Below are 24,365 nucleotides of genomic sequence, written 5' to 3'. Positions count from 1 at the left end.
AACACAAGGGAAATGTAAATGACTTTGGTTAATCGTTTTTTATTAGTAGTATTTGCAAATCAATGCTTTCCCACATACAAAACAATGGAAATCCAGGGTTAAATCTTAATCTTTGTCCCAAGTCCTGCCTCGTACTTCAGGTCCCTAAGAAATGCTGACATACTGAACACAGAAGAGTGACTCGAAGGTCAGCCTGTCATTACATGACTCGCATTTCTTCACCCTATCGGGAAAATGAATCACATCAGCACTACGGTATGTCAGAAAAACAACCTACAACTGTTCAACCAAAGTTTCGAAGCTGAGCTGCAAAACTTTCCTGTTCAAGATGGGATTTTTCTCAGGTTTATGATGAGGCAAAACAGAAAAGCAAGTTCACTTTTCACTCTATAATTCACTTTAATAATACACTTGAAGGAACCTCACAGCATTAGTGAATGCTTTATTCACAACTTACAGTACACAAGACTGCAGCACCCTCAAGTGGCCAAATGAGGAAATTACAGCAAAACTGTTGCGTTTGTATGAATGCGAACAATTTGAGGCATGTCGAAATGAGTACAGATATGATTTTCTTTTTTCCTTCCACTTGAGTAACAAGGCAGGGGAAGCAGAATCAGCATAAAATGCTCATTTCCATCCCACTGAATGATGTAAAAACTGATAAATGTTCAGAGCATCTTTGAAACACACACACACATATACAGGGTTTGCTCTCACTTTGATACACACGTTACAAAAGCAGTCCAACAAACAATATAAGTCATCTTCTTCATGCTTTCCTTTTTTTCTTCTGCATTTTCTTTCCAGACTGCGCCCCCTTCTGGACACCTCTCACCATGCCTTTGAACTGACCGTGCATTTTGGCTCGCTTCCTGTAGGTGTAAAGCAAAAACTTTAGGCTCCAAGTCTAAGCCTACAAATCAGCGTGGTGGCATGAGCTTATGCTCATACCTGCGATTGAGCTGGTCCTTCTTCAGAGGGATGTAAGCGTAAGGATCCAGCTTTCCTTTTTTCTTCACATCTCCTTTTCCTTTCTGTCAAGTTAGAAAAAGACACTCAGAATGACAGCGTAGACCCAAGAAACTTCACTGCAGCTGCAGATTGTTGTTCTTGTTCACCTTTGATTTATAATCGGATCCGACATCTTGGCTTCGTCCCAGAGGTCTGTGGATACCAGAGCCGCCGGCTGTGTAAAAAGCATCATCGTCACACAGTGCTACGTACAAGTGTTTGCATCTATTTGAACCTTGACACAACTCAAATGCACACCGTAATGTACTTTAACTGGATTTTATGCGAGTCTGCAACCTGTAGCCCTTCCGTAACGGCTCTTCATAACTTGGGCTAAAAATGATAAAGAACCAACTAATGTTTTTAGATTTGGATACGATACGATGTTTTTAGCAATTTTGTGGTTCTTTTCATGCAATAATTGTATTGCATATCCACTGAATAATCCAAAAGAGCCAGTAATATTATTTTGTAGAACTTTTTTTCTGGTCATTAGGTTGAAAACTGGGTCTTTTTCCCACCATATTTTTTCTACACCCCATGAAAGAACATGTATCCATCCTGTTTTGTTTTTTTTTTGTTTGTTTTATTTTGCAAAGGTTTTGAGTTTTTCAAATATAGAAAAATGGCAGTGGTTTAAAAAAAGACACATTTTCTAAAGTATATATGTGTTAAAAAAAATTTTTCTTCAAAAAGATCAGGTAACTTTTATGACTCTGAATGAGTTTTATTCAGCTGGACTGAAGGTAGAAACGGTTGTTTGTCTGCAGTTTCCCACAAGCTGTGTGCAGGATACAGCAAATGTGGAAGAGTCTTTTGGCCTATGTGCAAAACACTTTGTGTGGTTGAACATTAACAATGCACATCGGTTTGTGCACACCACCCACACTGTGATGCATGGCTGTGGCAGCAGTCTGCTGCAGGAATGATTTTCTTCACCAGGGAAAAGGAGCCTGGTAGGGGAGAAATCCTTGAAGAAAATCTGCACAAGATTGAGATTGAGGCAGAGGCTCGCCTTCCACCAGAACAACTCGAAACATACAGTCGGAACTAAAAGGAGTGGCTTATATCAAATCAAAGTGCATTCATTTGTCAGAATGGCATAACCAAAGACCATAATAAAACCAAATTTGTAATCTGTAGCCAGTCTTGATGTTCACAGATCCACTCCGTCCAATCTGAGCCACTTTGTGAAAGAAAAGTGGGTCAGACTTTAACTCAGAAGGCTTGCATCTCTAGTACCACACTGAACTAAAAGTGCTGAGTCAGGGCCTTGAATGCATGCAAGCACATTAAAAACACATATCAATATCTTTCCATTTCACAAAAAATCAACACTAAAATACAAATAAAACAACACCACTGAGATTTCTGGTTACAACATAACAAAATGAGAAAAAGGGTAAAGAGTGTGATTTCATATCCAAGGCAGTTCAGTAATCAATTGGAATATCTTCTTTAATTACCTTTATATTTCAATTGAGGTTCAACATCCATGTCCTCGTCTAAATTGTCATCTCGAAACTTTCTTTTCTGGGTTTTTTTCTGCAAATGCAAAAAAAAAAAAAAAAAAAAAAAGGCAGACTGTAAGCAAAACAGCAAAATGTTCCCAAACACCAGGTTCTGTAAAACTCACAGATTTCACTCCTGCTTCCTCCAGGATATCGTTCATCTCATCTCCACCTGTGAAGAGAAGCACCGCCGTCAGTGTGTTCACACATCAAGCTCTTGCAACGACACCGCCGGACTCCTCTGACCTTTGTTTTTCCCATCGTCCTCGTCGTCCTCTCTGATGATGAGCCGTCCGTCTGAGGTCACCTTGAAGCCGTGTTCGACCTTGGCGCTCTTCTTCAGCTGCGGATTTGTGGCTGAGAAACAGCAAAGCGTCATTTTAGCGCCTCTGAACCTCACGATTGTTCTCCGACTAAAGCAAGAAGCCTCACAATGCCGTGGTACCTAGAACTCTTTGTGAAACTTTTGGATCCAAGAAGTTCAAAGGATCATCTCCCTCTCCCTCCTTCAGCCACGCTTTCCCTTTCCGTTTGCCTGATTTCTTCTGGGTGTTGCGAGACGTTCCTTCATCCTCAGACAAATCGCTGTCGGACTCAGCCAGGATGTCTTCGATGCTAGAAACAAAACAGGGAACGTGGTAAACATTTAAACCGAAGTGAGTTTCGTGTGGGGGGTTGTTGTTGTCGTACCTTTGGCTTTTTCGTTTAGGCGTCTCGTCTTCGCTCTCCGACGACGCGTCCTGCTCCTCTGCGACCTGTTTCCGCCTCTTGTTTCGGGCCTCGGCCTTGCGGATGTTTGTCAGCACCTTGTGGTGCTCTGCAGGCAGCATGCTCTTCACCAGCTCAAAGCTGGAAACCCACAATCAGAGCGTTCAGGGGAAGGAAAGCGTAACGCTAACAGATAACATCGGTGGAAAGAAGACTCACCCAAACTTTCGGATGAATTTAGTGAAGATGTTCTTGAGTTTGGTTCTGAAATGCCTCCTGACGTCATCCTTGATGTTTCCAACTCCTTCCATCTGAACAGAGAGAGAACAAAATGTGAAATGAAAATGTGTTTACGCACTAAACTTTTAATCTACCGTTTAAATATCAACAATATTTTTTTGTCAATTACATCAAAATCTTTACAATTACTGTTAGATAAGACGCTTTACGTCTTACGTGTTTGATTGGTCATCAACGGGCAACTATTTGGACAAAATGCCCTGTGTGTGCAGTGCACATGTGACCTTTAAACTATGTAAGTGTGATGGAAACTTAGTCATTTATTTCAATCAGAATTAAAACAGATAAAAATATTTACAAATCTTTACATTTTAAAAAGAGGATTCTGGAGTTTTAACCAGCAGACAGACCCATAACTTTACACACTAAACTTTTAATCTACTGTTCCCATATTCAGAAAGTGTTACCTTAAATCAAGTTAAATATGAGTTGGAAAGTACGTTCTCATACTTTTAGTGCAAAAAAAAAACAAAAAACAACACATATTAATCTGTTGAAATTAAGAAAATTATCCAAGGACAAACCCAGAACATTTCTGAGTATGAACTCTCTGTGGAGGGACTGACTTATTTGGTTATCGTGGAGAGCTCCTGTGAAAGCTTTTGTCACTGGTAATGTACAGTTCATACCATGAGGGTAACATGTGAGCCCAAAGCTTTGGGGTCCATGACGAATAGGATGACTTTGATGAAGCCCAAAGCCGCTTTGACGACCTCCCTGGTTCGAGACGAAAGCAACAGACAGACGTTCTGCAGCAGCTGCTCCATGGTGGAAACGTCTATCGAGTCTGAAAAGAAATGCAAAAAGAAAAACTGAGTCTGCCATACAAATGTCCTTTTTTTTTTTTTTTCAGAAGTCCAGGTGAAAACACACAAGTGAAACCCACCTCTGTACTCAAACACAAGACGAGTCAATGCCAAAATGGTGCAAGTGATCATGGTGACAGATCCGGTGAGTCCTGCATACACCAGAGCCAAATACTCCTCCATCGCATCTATAATCGAGGCAGGTGATGTCAGCCATTTTGTAAACTCCAATGTTTCAAACCTCCATGTATTCAGAAACGACGCAACACCTTTTTTGTTCCCGCAGAAGCGAACGAAAGCGTTTCCTATTTCCACCAGGAGGCTGTAGGCGTTCTTACGAGCTCCAACTGAAACCTCCTTGGTGCAGATGATCACCTGCAGGGCAGAAACCCTCATGAACACCAAGTACATCAGCTCCGTCTGTGTCTGTTGTCACCAGCTCCGATTTGCATTTGCACCTCCGGCAGCAGCGCAGTGATGAAGCCTTTGTGCTCCTCGTTCAACCTTTTCACGATATGGATCAGACACTTGAGTCTTGGCTGAGAAAAGCAAAACCAAAACAGTCAGGTGGGAGTGAATCACAACAGTCGGGCGCACGGGACGTTTCTCTACGTGTGTAAAGATTTTACCCTCTTTGCGGGTGAAGAAGCGTTTTTAAGAGTGTCGAGCAGGACAGTTTTCAGAGTTTCCAAGTTGGACAGGACAAAGGATTTACACTCGTCTCTCTCTGCTCCGCACAACTCCTCCAACACGCGGTACGCCTTCTTCTGCATGCCCGGCTCTTTGACCTGAACACAAACACAATCAAAAAAAATTAAGAATCAAAAAAAATTAAGAAACCTTCCTAAAAAGAGCCTGTACTAAAAAGCTGCAAGGGCAGCCAACATTTCTCTAGAAATCAGTGAAAAGTGATTTTTAAAAAGTTAAAAATCTTGTTAATAAATTCATTACACAGAATGACACATTTTGGTTAAATTTGATCACTTTTCGCTCACAACTACTAAAAAAATAAAAATATAAATTATTTCTCTGAAAACTAAAATATAATTTTTTAGGACCAACTAAGAGTAGTTAAAAACAGAAACGGTACATCCTACATAGTCATGGGAAAGGCTGCTAACTTGATACTGACCCTCTTCACAAGCAGGTTTACTCAAAAATAAGGAAATAAAGAAGCCGGGCACTTCCAAAGTGCGGTATACATTATTAGAAAGTTTAGCCAAAAAAAAAAAAAACTGTGGGGGGGAAAAAAAAGGCACCCAAGCAAACCCACATAGACATAAGCATGACTTAGACTACAACTGCTTCAGATAAAGGAAGTTTATTCCATTTGGAAATCGAAATCCCTGATTCTGGAGGAGTGGAGACCACTACCAAGTTTCCAGTCAGTGTTATTACTAGGGAGCCGTGGCATCTGCTGCTTTTGGCCTGCTGTGCTTTATAAAGTCCAAAGTCAGCACAGCTGTCTGCCCGGAAATTCGAGAGCACTTCATGCCTCCCTGTGTTGGCAAAGTCTGTGAAGCAGCTGATCTGATTCTCATGCAGGATTCGACTCCTGGACGCACTGCCAAAGGCAACAATGCTTACTCTTTTGGACGTGATTAATGTGGCTGACCAGTAATCTCGTCTGACCTAAAGCCCATAAAGAATCCACAGCGGGTTGTCAAGAGGATGATGGGACGTACCAGAGTCAACAACGCAGACGAGCTGCAGGACTCTATAAAGGGAACCTGGGCTTCGTTCATTCAGGCTCCAAACCGCTCTGCATTCATGCAGTAATTGAAGCAAAAAGAAGCTCTAACTGGGCGGCTAATACGCAGTAGATGAAAGTCATTTTCAGGGTGTCAACATTTCTGTTTTACAAATGCTTCTTTATTTGTCTAATTTGTTTCAAATTTTCTGGGAAACTGAATTTTGGGTTTTTATTCAATATGAGACAAAGTCAGAGTTTTACTTTTTGATTCAAGTAACTTTTCAATGACATTTAATTTTATTTTGATGCATCATTAACCATACCTCCATATACGGTCTTATGAGCTCAAACGTTTTGGCCATAGTGCTTTCATCAACGAAGGGAGCCATGGCAACCACAAGGTCCATCACTGCAAGCCTGAGAAGAAGATCGGACCGGAACAGGATCACCAAACAGTTGATGAAGATACATCAATCGTTTTCTGATGGAAATCAAACCCAGTGGATCCCGGTTGGATGTCCTACCGTGTGAACTCAACGCTCTCCGTGCTGGTCAGTCGGTCAAAGGCTTTTTGCAGCAATGTGCAGATCAGCTGCGGATGAGCGAAGTTAAATTGCATAAGCGGATCATTTCGACACTCTCCAGCACAACAGAAGCGTTCAAATGTTACCTGCACATCAGTGACAATCAAGTAGACTTTGATGGTGTCGAGCACGGCCATCCTGTAAGCACCGGAGTCCCCGTCTGCAGGCTGCTGGGTGTACAGGTTGAAAAGGATGGGCAGGAAGTTTTTGGAGAACCGTCCCAATTCTGCCTTTTCTTCCGCTTCAACATGATCGCATACAGGAAGGATTAGAACACCGCAACGATGCCAACGGTTTGCACAAAGAGACGGCCTCTGTGAACATTTTAGCCACCTGTGGAGCAGCTCTTGTTGATCAGCGTACGCAGAGCTTGGCACACGGTGAGGCGCAGGTCTGGCCGTTCGTTGATGGCCATGCCGAGCGTCCGGGCGACGCCCTTGAAGGACGCCATCAGGTCCACTGGGCACGTGCAGAAGCCAGGAAGCATGGTCCAAATCTGAAATGCGGAACTTAGATCAGCATCGTAACCATAGAAAGTACACCTGGCCTTACAGGCTCACATCCTGGATGAAGTCATTCTTCTACCTATCTATGCATTTAGCTTTCTTAGCCTTGTTTTTTTGTTTTGTTTTGTTTTTTTACTATTGAACAAAGTCCTGGCCCAGAGGTTGTGTGTTTAGCTTGTCATTCTATTGTCATTTAATCTGTGGACATTTTTTAACCTCAGGAGTAAGTAATTCTGGATCAATGATTGTTTTCTTTTTTCTTGTTTGTCCTTCCTAGCCCACTCTGTTGGAGTTCCTGCCGTTTCTATCCACTGTAACCGCATCCTCTTTGATAACATTAGAAGCAAATGCAAAGAGAGCAGAAAATGAAGGTTAATCACAACTGACATTGTCAGAGGTCTTAGGCTAGAGAGTCTGTGAATAACAGTTGTTTTTCCCCCTAAATGTAGATTTTTTTTTTACCTCTTGTCCCGGATCCAAAAAACATTAAATAAATAACTCCAGAACTCAACACTTATAACACCAGTCAAAATTAAGTGAAAAGCTAAAGCAACAAGACAAGTTTTTGGGGGTTTTTTTTGTTACCTGAAGCTGTAATGTCTGGTAGACTTTTGCTTCTAGCTTCTTTCCTTGTTGCTCTAACTCTTCAGCTACAAAACAGGATTAGTCAGTTAAAGCATGTAAAAAACAGAACATTTAATTTCCTAGTCCACATTCATTCAAGCTGCTAGAGAGAGAGCGAGACTTTCAACAGATAACAGGAAGTCTGGTCTTATTCCAACAAAAAGCTAATTTTGGAAATTTTAGTAACCTGGAAACTTCAAAGCTAAGGTCAGGATTTACATTCTGTAGGGAATAGATCTGGAAACTGATTACTGGCAATGTTAATAGTACCGCTCATTAATACAAGATGCTAAATCTAGTTAATAGTTTTATCTCAATAAACATTTAACTTACCTCTTTGCCAGAGTGTTGTGGCCAAAGGGAGAAAATAAGAAGCAAAGAAACCGAGGCGAGTGTTTTTCACGTGATCTCGGATGACCGGAACCAACCAGCTGCGAGGGAACTCCAAGTCATCACTAAAAAAATAACAAAAAAACAAACAACAACAAAAACACAAGCAAAAGTTAATAAAATCACAGCAAAGACAGCAGAGCATCCTGTCATTTTGGCGTCGTACTTGTAGCCGGTGATGTTGAGAGGCACAGCAGCCAGCACCACTTCAGGCCCCATGCTTTCCACAGCGCCTCCCACAGCCAGGTCCAACTCCCCGCTGAAGGAGAACTGAGGGATGGAGCGCAGGTCTGACAGGGACTGCAGGGACTGCCCAGTGCAAGGGAAGAAGTGTCAGTCCGCTTCATTTTATTCTTTATCCACGTAAGGGTTTCAGCACGTCAAGGTTGTACCTTAGTCATGATGGGGTGAGCTTGTTTTCCTGCAACTCTGTAAAAGCAACCAAGGATCTGCAGCACAAAGGGCCAGGAGGCATGAAAGCGATAGGATAATCCTTCCTCCACAATGCTGGAAAAATGCAAGAACAGACAGTTAGTAGTTGTGTAGTGACTTATGGAAAAACTGTAAAAAAGAAAAAAACAACCATCTGCGATCTTACCGAAACATTTTACAGATATATGAGGGGTTCCCTGCCGAGGCGGTGGCGGTGATCATCCCCATTTCCTCCATGTGAGGAGCAACACACTCCGTCAACAAACTCTGAGATATAAAGACATCGTACATAACCATTTAGCACCGTGCAGCCACCAAAAACAACACCGAAAAGTTTCATTGCAGTCGGTTTCGGCGCCTGTTACCTTAAGTGTGTTGGTGGCTGCAGAGACCACAGGTGTGTGTGGCGACAGCAGGCAGGACATGGCGGCAGAGAACAGCCGAGGGAGGTGACCTAAACTCAGAGAACTCTGCAAACTGGACCGAAACACACACAGAAGGTCAGTGACGCAGCTGAAAAAAGTCCTTTTAATCTCGCTCTCCAATCTTGACCAACTATACCTCGCCAAGTGAACGTGCGCTTTCTCCATGACGGTAAGCCAGGCCAGCAGAGGCTGCAGGTCATTCTCACTGGGAAGGTAGTCATAGAGAGCCTGAGGACAACAACCGAGAGTGAGATTTTAGCAGATTTTACGCCACAAGTAACGGGGCACATTGGGTTTTTTTTTTTGTCTCACCGTGATGATCTGGGCGTTGAGTTCTGCGGAGAGGGACGACGCATTCGGCTTCGCAGTGAAGAGCCGATGAAACGCCTGCATGGCGCTGGCTGTTACCATCTTACAGCCGAGACAAATAGAAGAAGCATTGCTTTAAAAAAACAAATAGTCCAAAGAAGCACCAAAGTAGCTTCGGCTGGGAGAACTCACCACGTGGCTCAGAGTCATGACGCGCAGCAGAGTTTCGCAGCAGGACTTAACGGATCCCAGAGGAAATGATCCCATCAGCTCCTTCAGGAGGCAGAGCACCTGGAGGGTGGTGGTGTCCTCTTTGCTGCCTGACGAGGTGCCAAAGATTGATTCATGGATCATCGGACACATTTTAATATCACTGCTAAACAGGATGTTCTCACTTTGGTTCACCACAACTTTCGAAAAGCAAACATTTGGACCAGACCTGGTCTTCCAAACACTTTCTGCAGCCATTTAGGAACTTACTTCAGTATAACCAGTTGAGACTCTGCATAAGCATTCATACCAGTTGAACTAGTTTGCATTTTGTCACATTAATGCACAATGGGATTAAGAAAACTACATACATCATAACTGCGTTTGTGTCTAAAATGTGGCATACATTTGCATACAGTTTGTTCTTTTATAGCTTAACCCAGCTTTAAACTTCTCTACAGCTTTATATTTGACCTGTCTGCAGTCTGCGTCACTATTATGAATACATTGTGTTGGTTTATGGTGTAATCTTCCAACAATATACATTAAACGCAGGTCCTTATATTACTTAATTCACTTTCTGACTGTCTTTGTGTACAAAATTTTAACTAATTACTAGATATAAACTTCCATCCTTTAACCGGAAAGTGAACATTTTATTTACATCAGTTAAGTAAACTAACAAGCATGATGCCTCACCTCCTGCCTGCTCTACTTCTTTGATGCAAAACTTGGCTGTAGTGACAGCAGCGGGGTGATGGTTCGGAGCGTCATCAGTAAAGAGGAAGTCGCTGCCTCGCAGAATGGAGCAAACGCCTTGCTGAGCTGCTTTACGCACCTGAGAGGGAAAAAAATAAAATAGACAGTCACTTGTTAGAAAAATCTTGAATTAAAATTTTTGGATGAAAAGTAAATAAGGTGTCTGTTTATTTAAACTTGTGGGAGTGACCTTTGGCTTGCTGTGCACCGTGAAGCTGAGCAGACCATGATAAGCCTGCAGAGTAGATGGGTAGCTCCAGACAGAAACATCCTGCTTCCTCAACAAAGTGGCCAAGCAGGACAAGATCTAAAGATGCAAACACAAAAAACAATCTGAGTTTAAAAACAGAGTGAAAACAGAGGAAGACAAAGGTAAGCCGGAAAATCTTCTCACCCATCTGAGAGCTGAAGATGCATCAGAGGAAACCTGTTTAGACATGACGTCCATGAGAGCCTTGGTGGTGTCCGAGAACTTGGACTTCAGCACTGGAGCTGGAACACTGGTGAGACCCAAACGCTGAGCAGTTAGTATTAATCAGGTGTAATATGTTCAGTCATGGAAAAGACAAAGGTTTTCTAATTTCTACCGTTTCATGACAAGGTTGAGAAGATAAGCCACTGCAGCCTGAGATTCTTCCGATTCCACAACTTCCAAGGTCGTCATCTAGCAAAAATCAAAAACAGACTAATTAGAAATAAAGCTAATAAACCTGAGGGGATAACCTTGCTTTTTAGTTGTTGTTGGGTTTTTTTACCATAAACTTTAAACAAAATGTAAACCAATGAAACACTCACCAAAGCAGCAAAATACTCCGTCTCCGTTTCCTTCCCGCCTTGACTTCGGATCACTTCAGTAACAGCAGCTAAAACTGCACAAATCTGGCAAACATCAAGAGACACAGTTACAGCAGGTGCAGATATGCTACAAAATATCGCACGTGCTAAGTTTACAAACTGGGAGTATGCAGCGGGCAGGCAATACACCCGCAGTCCTACCTCCTTATGTGCAGCGGAGTTGGACTCCCAGAAGCGCTGCACCTTTCTGAATGTGAGGTTGGAGCAATCGGACAGGCCACTCAGGAAGGTGCCCGACGTTCTCTCCGACAGCCTCTCATCGGGCTCCTCTTCCATTTGAGTATCCTTACGGGCCCCTGCATTAAGCTCCAGGGGCCCAGCCTGCAGCTCATTGTGAAGCTTGAGAGCGTCAACAGTCAGGTCACTTTTCGCTGTGCAAATAAAAACAAAACAGAAAGATATCAATTTTTTGCTGTCACTCCCAAACTAAACTTCAACATTTGTTCACAAAAAGAGCTAAGAGGGTCAGATTTACTATGTGATAAAAAACAATTATTTATTATTGTGTTTACAGGCTTGTTTAGACAATTATATCCATAGTTTCTATGCAAGTTCTCCATGAAAGTTTAACATTTCCTTTTTTTTTGTTTTTACACCACACATATAATGGTTCATTTAAAAAAAAAGAAGCATGGAATATGCAAGAAAACAACTTTGTAAGAGTTGTTTTACAAACAACTCTTACAAAGATATGTTTATTCATCTAATCATAGTTAGATGGATAAACAGATGAATCAGATGGATTGGTGAATGAGTGGATAAACAATGGGTGGATAAACAATCTATGATTACATCATTCAGAAAACAGGATGAAGTGAAACTATTACTATTTTTGTTCCATTGATTTTTCCATCCTAATCCAAACATAGAAAATACTTTAATAAAGCTTCATGCTTATCCAGACTGGCCTGTGAGTCCTGAGTTATATTAGAGGCCGATGTCTCAAAACTGCATTCCTTCACATTTGGCAAGTGATAAAAAGGCAAAAATACATGAATATCTGTAACTTATGTACAGCTATTCCTCTGTGTTGTAAACTGAAGCAGTGAAGTAATCATGTCAAATAATGACCAGTGTGTTTCTCAGTGTTTACAAACTCCATTTAGGATTAGTGAGTTTACAGACCGACTGAACAGAAAGGTCAGAGGGATTTACTCCTGAGAGGACGATACCGAGTGTTTGCTAAGCAGCGGAACAGATAAAGTTATCCAAGTTAAATGGCTAATGTGGCTCATGTTAGCTCTCCGAGACCCACGTGTGTATCTCTTACCGCTGGGTCTGCTGAAAAAGCGGCTTTTCGCCGCCTGTCGGAAGCGGCTGGTCTGCGGGTTGGAGTCGCTGCTGTGTCCCTTCTTCCAGCGCTTCAACTTGACCCCGGTCCCCGACCGAAGTTTCCCTGATTTCACCATTTTCAGGGCCGAAAATAATCACGTTTCTCCACTGCTGACTGTGGAGCTCCAGATGACTCCGTCGCTCATCGGATGACGTCAGAGGTTTGCTTGCGAGTCCGACTCGACGTTATGTTGGTATGCCAGTAGATGGCGCTGTTCACTACAAACAACAGTGGAAAAACAGTGCTCCGTCCTATTTGTACCGTTAGGATTTGTCATAGCCATACAGGCAACTTACGAGCTAATAAGTTCCACTTGGTTTTTGCAAGAATTGATTCCACAATTTCTCTGAATGTCTTGGTTTTGCCTCAGAAACACTGTGTTTAATCGCAACCAGCAAGTTTTCGGTTTGACCAAGGTGCAGCAGCGACTAGGCTTGGTGGCTTCATAATGTTAATAACGTTGATCTGAAACAAAGATGTTGCTGAATTATTTATATTGTTGAGGTTGTTGTTTTTCTTGAAATATTAATTTTAAGGGTATTTTATTCTTCAGCACAGGCAGAATGGCCCTTTCAATGTATTAAAACTGATCTATGACACAAACTGTCACCTGACCCAAGATTTTCCCCATTTTTTGGACTGACAAAAAGGAAAGATGAAAACATTCAATCAGTATGAAATGAATTCCCAAAAGCAAGAGATGAGTTTAAATTTATAACATTTATTAAATGACATTACAGGGTGCATAATTTTAGACAGAAAGCTATTGCATGTTTGTACAGTTGTTTGAAAGGATGAACTAAAATCAGATACGTTCATCTTTTTCTACCTTATAAAAGGTTCCTTTATTATATTCAGTGTCTAGTCAAAATGTGCTGTTCACACAGAGAAATGGGGGAAAAAATAATCTGATGTTTACAATTCGAAATACTCATCTATTTGTCATAAGAGAAAAAAAAGAGAGTAGATTTTCCTTATTTGTTCTCCTTAGGTGAGCTGCATTTAATTCATCAACAAGCATAAGTACAAACAAACAAGATGAGGAGAGGAACCCATGTAAACAATAGAGCTGCAAGTCGAGGTCTTCAGAAACAGACAGACACTGGGAGGTGCATATCAGGGCTCTATTATCACCTAAAGTGTTTCAGTGCTTTTCAGTAATATCTCTTTATTTGGAAAAAGGGGAAAAATAGAAAAAGGAACAATATAAAAGCAATAATTTATTATATAAAATGTACATAAAATTTCCCTGCTGGAAACCTGCTCCTGTTTCTGCAGCCTTGTCTGGCACGTCCTTTTCTGACCTCCGTCCCTCAGTTGGGTATGACTGAAGGATTTATGTTGACGATCACTTGGACGACATAGTCCTTTTGGATCTTGGCATCTTGGAGGCGAGTCTTGTCTGTCAGAAGTTTCCCAGAGAAGAACCACCGCTGGCGGATCACCTCGATGTCCTCCTGTTTCTCCAACTGTTTCTTCAGCACGGCGATGGAGTCCGCCAGGCTGGCCGTCAGACGCACATCATTCCCTGAAACAGGAATGTGCTGTGTTGTAGATATTTAAATGCTTCCGGACAGAGTTGAGGCAAAATGTTTGTCAATTTTATGTAAAAAAAATGTTTTTTTTCCTCCATTTCGTCTTGTTTTTGGTAATTTATGATCATCCAAAAATAATTTCTGCTTGCTAACTACAATGATAATGAAAGAGAGCATTTTGAAGTTACTTCAAATTCATAATTTTATCTTAATTTCCAGTATTTTTCTTTTTATTAAGCTGTGACTGAGGTCAGATGTTTTGGGTGTCCACAAACGGTGTTACCTGTTGATAATCGCACCCGCAGCTGGAACTCCTCTCTAGACGGTGGAGGTTGAGCTTGTTTCTGTGCACTTTCAGACAGTTTGCTCTCGCCAGACGTCTCGGTGATCAGGTTGACAGGTGGCGCTAAGGTGTATGCTGGCAGCTGGTAGCGGTTTCCCAGTTCGTCATAGCTCTCCGTGAGAGACCCTGCAGGGGAAAGGACACCCAAGTAAGTGCCCACCTCTCAAAAACCTTCAAAGATTAGAGATTAGTACTCTCCTCTGAGGGAGCACGCTGTGCTTTATCCCAGAGCTTTGGGTGTATCTGCCTTTAGTGGTCACGCAGCACTATTACATAATTACAACAGTAATCTCTTACAAATCAGTCGCTGGATTCTGCAAACCGCTCTATGGCATTGAGAGAATTACTATTCAACAAGGGCGTTCCAGCGCGTCTAAAGCTTTAGATATGTGTGATATATTTTCACGTAGGAAACGGATTGTGTCAGCATTTTATACCGTGTGGCAGAGTGATGCAGGCTCCATCCACTATAGCCTGGGCCAGCTCCAGGTCATTGCACTCCAGAGCCAGGGCTGCTGCTCTCAGCGCATCCCAGATCTCTTTTCGTCCGTCGAAGGCGGGAGCTGTATCCCAAAACTCGTCTCTCTTGCTCCTCAGCTGGCCCTCGGTCATCGGGTACTCGCTCTTCCATTTAGGACGGTCTTTCTTGAGAGGCTCATTGCGTGCTGTAAAAGAGAAATGACAAAAAGATTGAAAAGATTGTTGCTTCTATCTACAAATGGCTGTAATCTACAGTGCTTTTTTTTGGAGGATTCATGTTAAAGACCAACAAAGAGTAGTGCGTGAGTAGTGAAGTGGAAGCACATCTTTCAAAATCCTTTACATCTGAGAAGTCTAACAGACATATCTGTTTAGCACAGTTTCCTTCAATATCCCTAAACTACCTTCAAAATTTGTAAATAGTCCATGTGTGTGTGATTTAATCTTGGCATAAATCAAGTTACACGCCCATTGACTCACAGGTTTGATCGAAAACATTAGTGAGCAAATGAAAAAGTTCATATTTAACAAGCAACACAGCAGACAAGTCGATTATAAAGTTGTGGAAAAGGTGAAATTAATATCCAAAGCTTTGACCATTTAATGGAGTACTGCTCAAGCCATCATCTGAAAAACGAAAAAAGATCACACAACTGTAAACCTTCCAAGCTGTTGTTGAAAGAAAGTTTCAAGTTTTCCACAAGCGTTTGCAGTTTGTCTGGGACGCAGCCAAAATGTGGAAGAAAGAGGTCTTAAATCACCTCAGACCAAAATCAAGCAGTTGGGCTCTATGCAAAACAGAACCCTGCACATCATCCTCAACACACCAACCACACAGTGAAGCATGGTGTCGGCAGAATAATGGTGAGGAGTTGCTTTTCTTCAACAGAGACAGACAAGATGGTCTGAGTTGATGGGAAGATACTTGGAGCTCCTAGAAGGAAGAGGCTGCAAAAGACTATTTTGCAAGAGAGAATGGGCAAAAAACTATTATTTAAAAAATTTAATAAAGGTAGAAACAAACCCAAAGAGCAGCAGCAGTAAATGCAATGAAACTTAAATCTAAAAAGTATTCACTCAGGAAGGGATTAATCCAAATGCACACCACCTCTACAATTATAAACTTTGTTGTGTTGCTCTGTCACATAAAATCCCAATAAAATGTATGTGAGTTGGTGGTAGTAATTTAACAAAAACAATCAACAAGAATAAACACTTTTACACAGCTCTGGACTTCTTAACAAGAATCTTAACGGCAATGAAGTCACAAACTAGACAAAATGCCTAGTGCGGCGATAGCCGCCACGTTGACCCACGTCACGGCTGATCTAAAAACGGCTAAGCTCTTTTCCATTACCTCTGGGGCCACTGAGCATTAGGTAATGTTTTTATTTTGCTCTGAGGTCCTATGCAGACTTGTTTGTCCTAAGCTTTTGTTTCCGATTGGGAGAGCCACACAAATATATAATTTATCTCTGATGTTGCATTAAAGCAACATATTATGACCAGAAAACACTTTTGCAATAACATAAAAGAGAAATGCTCTGGGGGATATATTAGGGGATATATTACAAAATGGATTAAGTGAAGTATAAAAATTGTACAATGCATACATAGTCAAGCAAAGATAATTATGTGGTTATTTTAACACATGATGATATGATATATTAAGATATCTGGAATTGTTAGTGCAGCTTATGCAGGATTGCGACACCTTAATATAAAGCATATCTGTTATACAGAATTACCCACAAAGTCGGTTTGATTCACTGCTAGACGAAAATCAAACTTGTTATTTATAGCACAGTGGATTATTGCAGTCGCTAGTAACAGAGACTGTACTGTACATGTGCATGGACACACACAGACACACGGCAATGGATTATAGGCTGTAATCAGGTTCCACATAACAGGATTTATCTGCCACTATCCCATTGGGCATCAGAGGAGATGAGCATTCTCTGACCAATGAGAACCAGAGAAACAAAAAAAAACACCTTTCCAACAGCCTGCATAGAAACGCAAACCCACTAGAAAGAGCTAGGAAGGGAAAAAAATATGTTTTAATCTGTTGACTTTTTTAGATATATAAAAACATGTTTTATCTGCTCTGAGACTGTTTTTTGTTTGTTTTAGATTGTTTTTCTCTAGTAGAGCGGAATTTAAAACCTTACATAACATATATTTATGTAACACACTAACTTCCAAATTCACCAGTATGGACACCAAAGATACTCTTTGTGACACTTGAAACAAGACCGGCTTGCAAATATTTGTCCTAACGTTACATGGAGGGAAGTACAGAAGTGTAATTGTAACACAGCAATCATTCTTTAAGGTTTTGTTACTACATTTTTACAGCAGTAAAATGACTGCTTTTAGGATTGAATTCATACACATATTTTGTTGGAAACAAAACTAATCAACAGCCTTTCCGTTTAAAATGACTTCACACTTCTGTAAAACTTTACTTATGCTCTGTTCTCATATGAATGCCTAAGAACAAAGATGGTTTATTTTTATGGATGAATTTAATGAGTGAAAGCAGACATTTATACAACAATGTCTAGCCTAAATAAATCGTCTGATTGCATCTTACATGAAATGTGTGCACTTCTAATCTAATTCATATTCTACTGCAGTATTTAGCTCTGCTTCTATCACAAAGTATGTGGCATGGTAAAGGTGTCAGTGAAGGGTGCAGAAATCACAGGATTCAGTTTGCAAATTTATTTAAACGCACAATCAACTGTTTTAGTATATATTGATCATGAAGACCAATCCATACCTTTTATACAGAGTTTCATTAAATTAATGAGTCTATTTTCAATTTGGCTTCTTTTAATGCAAACACAGCCAAAATTAAATGCAAGTGCAAATCATTTTACTGAGTAATTATCACATGGTGATGATAGTTATACCTTAAACATCCAATGAGAAGCAGCTTTAAAATTAGCATAGAAGGAAAAAGGAATCTTCTCTTAGCTGAATAACCAACATTTTTTTTAAATTATTATCTAACTCAAATTATATTTTTACTCGAGGTGCACACATTTGTCGATTGGGAGAGCCACATAAGTATGCAATTTATCTCAAATTGAGGACATCATCAAAAATATCACCATTTGTAATATCGGAGGATCCAATATGTGGTAGGATGTCATGTTTCAAGAGCCACGCATGCAAATTATGCTTCCCGTTAACACATCAGGACTGTTGGATGGACATTTTTAGCAGATGGGTATTTTTAGTGGCTGAGATGCTAAAGCTCACAAGGAAAATGTGGGTGAATAGTAATTTATCTCGGTACAATATCTAACCATAAAGATAAATGTGTTCCTGATGTGGTGCAGTCTAACTTTGGCTTTGGTTTATTTAAATTAGTAGAGGGACGTAGTAACCTGTCAGAGCCAGATGTTGGGTCTCGAGGTCCTGAAAACAAATTAATATTGTCTATTGAACTGCAAGCCTATAACAGCATCTGAAGTCTGGTGAAAAATATATGTAAAAATATTTGTAATTTTAGAAATTACAAATATTGCAAAATTACAAAAGAAAAATGCTTGTAATTTATGAATAAAAATATATAGATATGACTTTAAAGTTGTGATGTTAGCTACATATAGCTATTTTGTGGGACAGCTGTGGTATAAATAAAGCTTTCTAACTTAAATCTCAATACTGACGCACAATTTCAGATTTGAAGAATTTTATGAAACATAAATGCTGAAAATACTGAAAACACACCTGGATATATTTATGTTTTAGCAACTGGGATAGACAGTTTTGTAACCATCACAGTGATCCTTTAAATTAATAATCCATGAATGTGTTGGATATTCCTATGAGGGTATGCATTTAATAATTCAATATACTATGGGGATTTTTTTTTCCAAAAAGCTAAAACTAATACAGATTGAATTAAATCTAATTCAGTTAAAGAACATGCAATTCATTTCCTTTTTTCATGAGTTTTAGTCAGTTAAATGGTTAAAATGAGAGACAAGAGGTGAAACCTCAAAGGAAACTGGAAATCTGTAAGGAAAAGTCAGATTCGTGCATCGGTGTGTTTTAATGTATGGAACATACAAAAAACACACAACAAACCAATGAGGCTTCCTATAAAACTGATCCCAAAAGCAGCAGCAACAATCACATATGTCCCACTAGCCGGACTGACCTGAAGATAAAATAATCCATACTTACTTCTGAGCAAAATCTTAAAGGGTGCATTTGGAGCATGATAGTAGTTGCATTCCCTGGAGTTAGGAACTCCCATTGCTGTGTTTTTGTCTGCGCTTTGCTGAGAATCAAGCTTCTGTTCATCAAAAACTTCACAAAATGAGCCACAGAGCTTGACCTCAAAGAAGGTGGAGAATCCCTTCTGCGTCCGCTGAATAATGCTGATCCGCCTGATCTAGTTCATCTCAAAGAGCCAACTGAGATTCAGAGCTCATTTGCCTGCAGGTACACTTCTCCAGTTGCTTAAAAAATGTCACCACCTTCTCCTGTTTTAACACTTCTAATAAAAACACATGACCCCATAAATACCAGGTGAGCAATTAATTGAAACTCGTTCAGTGTATTCAGAGAAAGAGTCTTGTGTCCTCACAAGCGGGTAGCTGCTTTGCCTTTACACAAGAGGCCTAATCCTCTGAGCTCTATTTAAAGACAGGATGGAAATACCCAAGGCAACATACTAAAGCTATTAGCAAGCTATAAACTCCAGTCTGCTGGAAGAAAAAGATGTTGTGCTACCCGGAATTTCTCCAAGTGGCTTCATTCACAGAAAGGACAGCGAGGTGGCTCATCACACAGCGTGTGTATCCAAAATTCAAGTTGATAAATCAATTCAAGAAAGCCTGACGTGCAAATACCTTTTTAACATACAATTCGGGCAGAGAGTGGGAAAATTCTCTGCTGCTATTGCAGTTAAACGTGTCCTGCACGTCCATCTTCCCCGCCACATAGGTTGATATTTCAAAAATACTAGATTAACGAGTGTCGAAATAATCTGTCAGGTCATCGGTACAGATTAGATACAGGACTAAAAGATAAGGCTTAAGAGGTTCGAGAGATATCTGCAGACTGAAAATGACCTCCAAACAGCAGCGGGATGAAAAGACCTCGTCACACTAACTGTTAAGAAGAGCTGCACGAATGTTAAAAGTGTGAGGCCATTTTCAAAAGGTTCTGTGGCTTTGAGTGATGTTTACATGTAGATCTGCACCACATAAGGAAAATACGCAGCATAATAGTATTTTCTTTAGTCACCAGCTTTGAAATATCAGCCACTAACAACAGACAACAGCTGTTGGCATGAAGGGCTGATAGTGTCTGTCCAAGAAGTCAAATACATCATTAATATGCAGAAAGTTGAAATATAGTACTCCAGCCAATACTGCATTTAAGCAGTCCTTTGCAATTGCAATATTGCACACGCAGCTGCAATGTGATATATTGTGCAGCTCTAGCTATTTGGTTTCTAGGAGGTATTAAAATATTAAATAATTCACATAGATTTATTAAAATATTACTTATTCATTTTTTAGCTGTACGGTAGCAAAAAATGAAAAGGAAATTTGAGCACAATAATCAAGCTGCACAAGGTCAAAAAGCAAGAATTTGAGTATTGTGCTTGGTCGACACCCAAAAACAACATTTGAGATAAGAATTACAACAAATAAACATGTTTTCCAGTGGTTTTCAAACTACTGTACAAGAAGCACTAGGACTCTCATTAGTGGTATGCTAAGGAAATGTTAGAATCATTGATTTATTTTATAAATCAATGAACAACGCATAAACTGTGATGTAGGGATAATGAGTTCAAACAGCAAAACCAATTTGTTGTCATTGAAACAAGTTGATTTCTGCATCACCCAAAAATAACTTACAAAGAAAACATAAAATGTAATGCTGTGTTTCATATACCTCTGAAGTTGGGAAACTGATGTAAGAGAATAACGTTACACCCATCATAACTGTGCTCCAGCAGCAAGTCAGAAAATCATCGGGATCTGCTAGCTTATATGTTTGGCTAACTAAAATTACAAAAAATAAGCTAATTACAATTCCTTTCACAGCATTTTAGACTATACTCATAAAATGTACATTTTCAGGAGGTTCAAATATGATTCAATTGTTCAATTGCCTTTTGTTTTGTTTGTTTTTGTAGTTAGAAGTAAGTTTTAATTGCAACAGCCATGTTGGATTTTTAGGTCAGTGTTTGAGGTCAGTGAAAATTTCTAACTTTGAATGACAATATGTTTTTATTTTTCTAACCTGGAAGCAAAAAACTCAACTCATAAGTAACAAAAAAAAATGCATATTTGAACTGCAACCTTCAACTAAATGTGCAGAGCAAATAGATAAAAAAAAACTGATTTTAATACATTGGTTTGTGTAAAGATTCACTTAATATAACTTATTACTAATGTTTCATTTGTTACACAAATCTGATTACTAACGGCTTAGTGTTTAACACATTTTGAAAACTGATCCATAAAAACAAACATAGGTTGAAAGGCATTAATACCACTACTGCTATTTATCCTCTGCAAACAACTGAAGTAAATTGTTCTGGCAAAAGGTTTTAATGCCAAAAACTGTCAAATACTTAAGCTAAATTTTTATTCTACTGGAATTTATTTTATTTTCATACAGTTTAGCCAGTGCGTAATCATTCAGGCCTTCCTTCATATAAGGTCTAAGAATGAAAAAGCCATGTGAATCATAAACTACGGACCATACCCATGTCATATATCTTATTGAATTTTTTTTATTTTATCTCAATCCATGAACTGAATGCTAATGAATGATGTTAATTATAATAATAGTTCCAGCAGCATAAGAAGATTCTCTAGATCTGAGAAGCCCTTCTTCACCATAATGCGGACATATATTCTATCTTAGTTACAACATCATCCAGCAGAATTAAATATGCATTAGGAAGAGCATTATCCCAGGCTCCACATCACTTTAAATAAAGCATTTGAATGTATTCCAGCTTCTTACCTCCACGTTTTTTAGTCCTTGTGGAGCCATGGGCACTCCCTGGTCCATCCATCCTGCTCCTCCCCACGCAGCCTCCCATCACTGTACCTGTGTCCCAGAACAAGAAGGAAAATGTAACTATTTAAATCATGTTTAACTTTGTTTTTACTTTTTTTTACAATAGATATGTTTTTCATTGAGCTTTAAAATGAGAGGGAAGAGTGCAAGAAACGAGTAATGATTTTGAGATAAAATGACAGCTCAGCACTGCATGTTCCTGTGAGGTCAGACAAGCTGCTATGTTTGTGTCACGTGTAGTGCCAGCTGATGGGAACACGCACAGCATCATGTCTCCATGCTTCCCATCTTTCATTCATAATTTCGAAAAAAAAAAGAAAACTCACTTTAGTCCACTGTTCTTGTTGTTAGCCGTGCTAAATTAACAGATGCGCTTTTCATTCAGTCGAAATATTGTTGTATAAATCGCAGAATATTTACCCTACTATAGATTTAAAATAAAAGACAAATCACCTGAAATCCAGTCTGCTATATTATGCATCCGTCTGCAGTTTGCTTGCCACATCAGAACTTGTTGGCAAACAGAAGTTTATCTCCGGATCTTGACGTGACGTGACGGGTCAGCTGAAGCTGCGAGTCTGCAGGATGACAGACCACAGTGGGAAGAGTGTCGGTGCAACTCCGGTGATGGATGGGCGCGCTGAGAGAGTCCAAACAAAAAATTACTTTTCTCTTTACAAGAATGCAACAAACAAAAGCGAAATTTTCTCAGCTGAAAATGAGGCAAGCCCACTCGGGTAGTCCGTTTCCGATCTAACTCAGAATTAATGCTCTAAAGCCCCGCACGCATGCGTGAAACAGGCTCAGTAACACAGCGGAAACGGAGTAGGGACTCCTTCAGAATAACAGCATCTGTTGAGGAAAATATAGTCACTGCAAAAGCATTCACCCTCTCAAGCTTTTGCACAATTCGTTATGATACAACTATAAACTGTACTGTATCTGTAGGTGTTTTATTTAGTAGACCAACACGATTAATAATTGTCAAGTTGAAGGAAGCTTTAACCCATCAAAATAAGAGCTACTATGCCACAACTCCAAATGTGCAAAGGCATATGTGTGGCCACCTCAACTGAATGGCAGACAATGTGAAAAATGACCAGAAACGCAGTCAATAACTCTATGGCAACATTGGAGGAGCTACAGTGATCCATGGCTCAGCTAGAAGAATCCTACCTCAATGGAAAGGTAGCAAAAAGAAAGTCACTGCTGAGAGCAAGCAACGAAATCTTAATCATTTCTAAAAGGAATAAGTTTCTTATATTTTTTTTTTTTACTATTCAAGTATTTCTGAGGCAGATCTCATGACTGACATATTAGTGAGCCTAAGTGAAATCTCAGCCCTAACTTAGTAAACTACTGGTGTAAGAGACACAACAAACTAAGACGCTTTTATCAGACACAAACAAGATGAACCTTTTGGCTACTTGTAAGATTCTATGCTGTCAGATAAAAATGCACTCAGGTTTATTTCAAATCCTCAAGGAAAAAATAACTTGCGTTTACATTTGAAGAGGCTTATGTTGTATCTTGGTCTGGGAACAGAGTAATCCCACCAAACTTACCCTTGGCACAGACAGTCAGTCAGCTCAGTGGAGCTTATATGCTGCTTCATTTAAACTGTGTGGTCTCCAAGATAGTAAAAGGTCCTGTAAGGTGCGGATTGGGTGAAGATGAAAACACCTGACACTATAAATAACATTAGAAGGTGGATAATGAGGGGTTAGTCTGCAGCTTCAGGGCTCTGCACTCATACGCACATGGAGGGTTCGTTTGCTTATTTAATTTTCCTTTGGGATTAATAAAGTATTTTTCAATTTCAATTTGAAAATGTGGCAAGTTGTTTGGTGTGGTGAAATGAAACCGAGCCAAAAATTTCAGTCAACATTCAACTCCAGCCAATTGCTCAAATCAAATATAACACAAACGTAAATAGTGAAACAGGACAAGTGGGAGGAAAAAAAACAGCAGGTTCACAATTTGTTCCAAGTTCACCTCATTAAGATTTTGGACGAATTTATGGCTTGAAAGACTGACATCTGCTGGAAGATTAAATCATCTCATCCTTGCAGTTTACAGGCAGATGTGCAGCTGAGATACACAGGATGAGAGTGATAGCATCAGCCCAAAGCCTTCTCATCTTTATTTTAAAACCAAGGCCTGCACTTTTTTTCCCCCTCCAACAGCAAGCCCTAAACATTCACAAATTACAAACTGAAATACACTAAATCCACAAAATAAACCAATCTAAATTGGAAAGGGAGCTACAGTATTTCATTGCTGATCTCAGACATAATAAATAAATAAAAACGCAGAGTGCATCTCTTGTAATCTCCCCCTCATGCTCGTACCCAGTCTGGCTTCCGATCAAAACAATGACGCAACTGGAGCTGAAACATGGCGTAGCAGAGCTAAAAGGTACATTTCTAAAAAAAAATTTTAAAAAAAAAGTGATCATATCAAACAATATTAAA

The 24,365-nt window shown here is 39.9% G+C and overlaps 2 protein-coding genes across 3 annotated transcripts; both read right to left on the bottom strand.

The window, feature by feature from the left end:
* Positions 1-19: 19 nt before the first annotated feature.
* rrp12 (ribosomal RNA processing 12 homolog) lies at positions 20-12,617 on the bottom strand. The gene is made up of 34 exons (XM_008429703.1): positions 12,397-12,617; positions 11,268-11,497; positions 11,067-11,150; positions 10,859-10,935; positions 10,666-10,771; positions 10,462-10,578; positions 10,212-10,350; positions 9,495-9,622; positions 9,306-9,404; positions 9,130-9,221; positions 8,934-9,045; positions 8,735-8,835; positions 8,529-8,643; positions 8,303-8,445; positions 8,080-8,201; positions 7,708-7,772; positions 6,950-7,112; positions 6,703-6,857; positions 6,557-6,624; positions 6,356-6,449; positions 4,969-5,127; positions 4,798-4,878; positions 4,609-4,714; positions 4,420-4,527; positions 4,163-4,320; positions 3,453-3,544; positions 3,216-3,374; positions 2,971-3,140; positions 2,772-2,882; positions 2,651-2,697; positions 2,481-2,559; positions 1,122-1,189; positions 955-1,037; positions 20-875 (listed from the first exon to the last, which is right to left on the bottom strand). Exons 1-34 carry the CDS (start codon positions 12,533-12,535, stop codon positions 773-775), a joined length of 3,873 nt encoding a protein of 1,290 aa, XP_008427925.1. The 5' UTR covers positions 12,536-12,617; the 3' UTR covers positions 20-772.
* A 543-nt stretch (positions 12,618-13,160) lies between these two features.
* Positions 13,161-22,670, bottom strand: ubtd1a (ubiquitin domain containing 1a). Of its 2 annotated transcripts, XM_008429701.2 has the most exons (5): positions 22,345-22,670; positions 21,835-21,921; positions 14,775-15,002; positions 14,278-14,463; positions 13,161-13,987 (listed from the first exon to the last, which is right to left on the bottom strand). In XM_008429701.2, the coding sequence occupies exons 1-5, from the start codon at positions 22,394-22,396 to the stop codon at positions 13,773-13,775; spliced, it is 768 nt and encodes a 255-aa protein (XP_008427923.1). In that variant the 5' UTR covers positions 22,397-22,670; the 3' UTR covers positions 13,161-13,772. The 2 variants fall into 2 exon arrangements, with proteins under 2 accessions (XP_008427923.1, XP_008427924.1); XM_008429702.2 differs by lacking the exons at positions 21,835-21,921; positions 22,345-22,670 and adding an exon at positions 19,024-19,665.
* Positions 22,671-24,365: the final 1,695 nt, after the last annotated feature.

Source organism: Poecilia reticulata, linkage group LG15 (genome assembly GCF_000633615.1).
Source record: "Poecilia reticulata strain Guanapo linkage group LG15, Guppy_female_1.0+MT, whole genome shotgun sequence".
NCBI classification, from domain to species: Eukaryota; Metazoa; Chordata; class Actinopteri; order Cyprinodontiformes; family Poeciliidae; genus Poecilia; species Poecilia reticulata.
The sequence above is the reverse complement of the archived record's forward strand: the minus strand, read 5'-3'. Positions and strand labels throughout refer to the sequence as shown.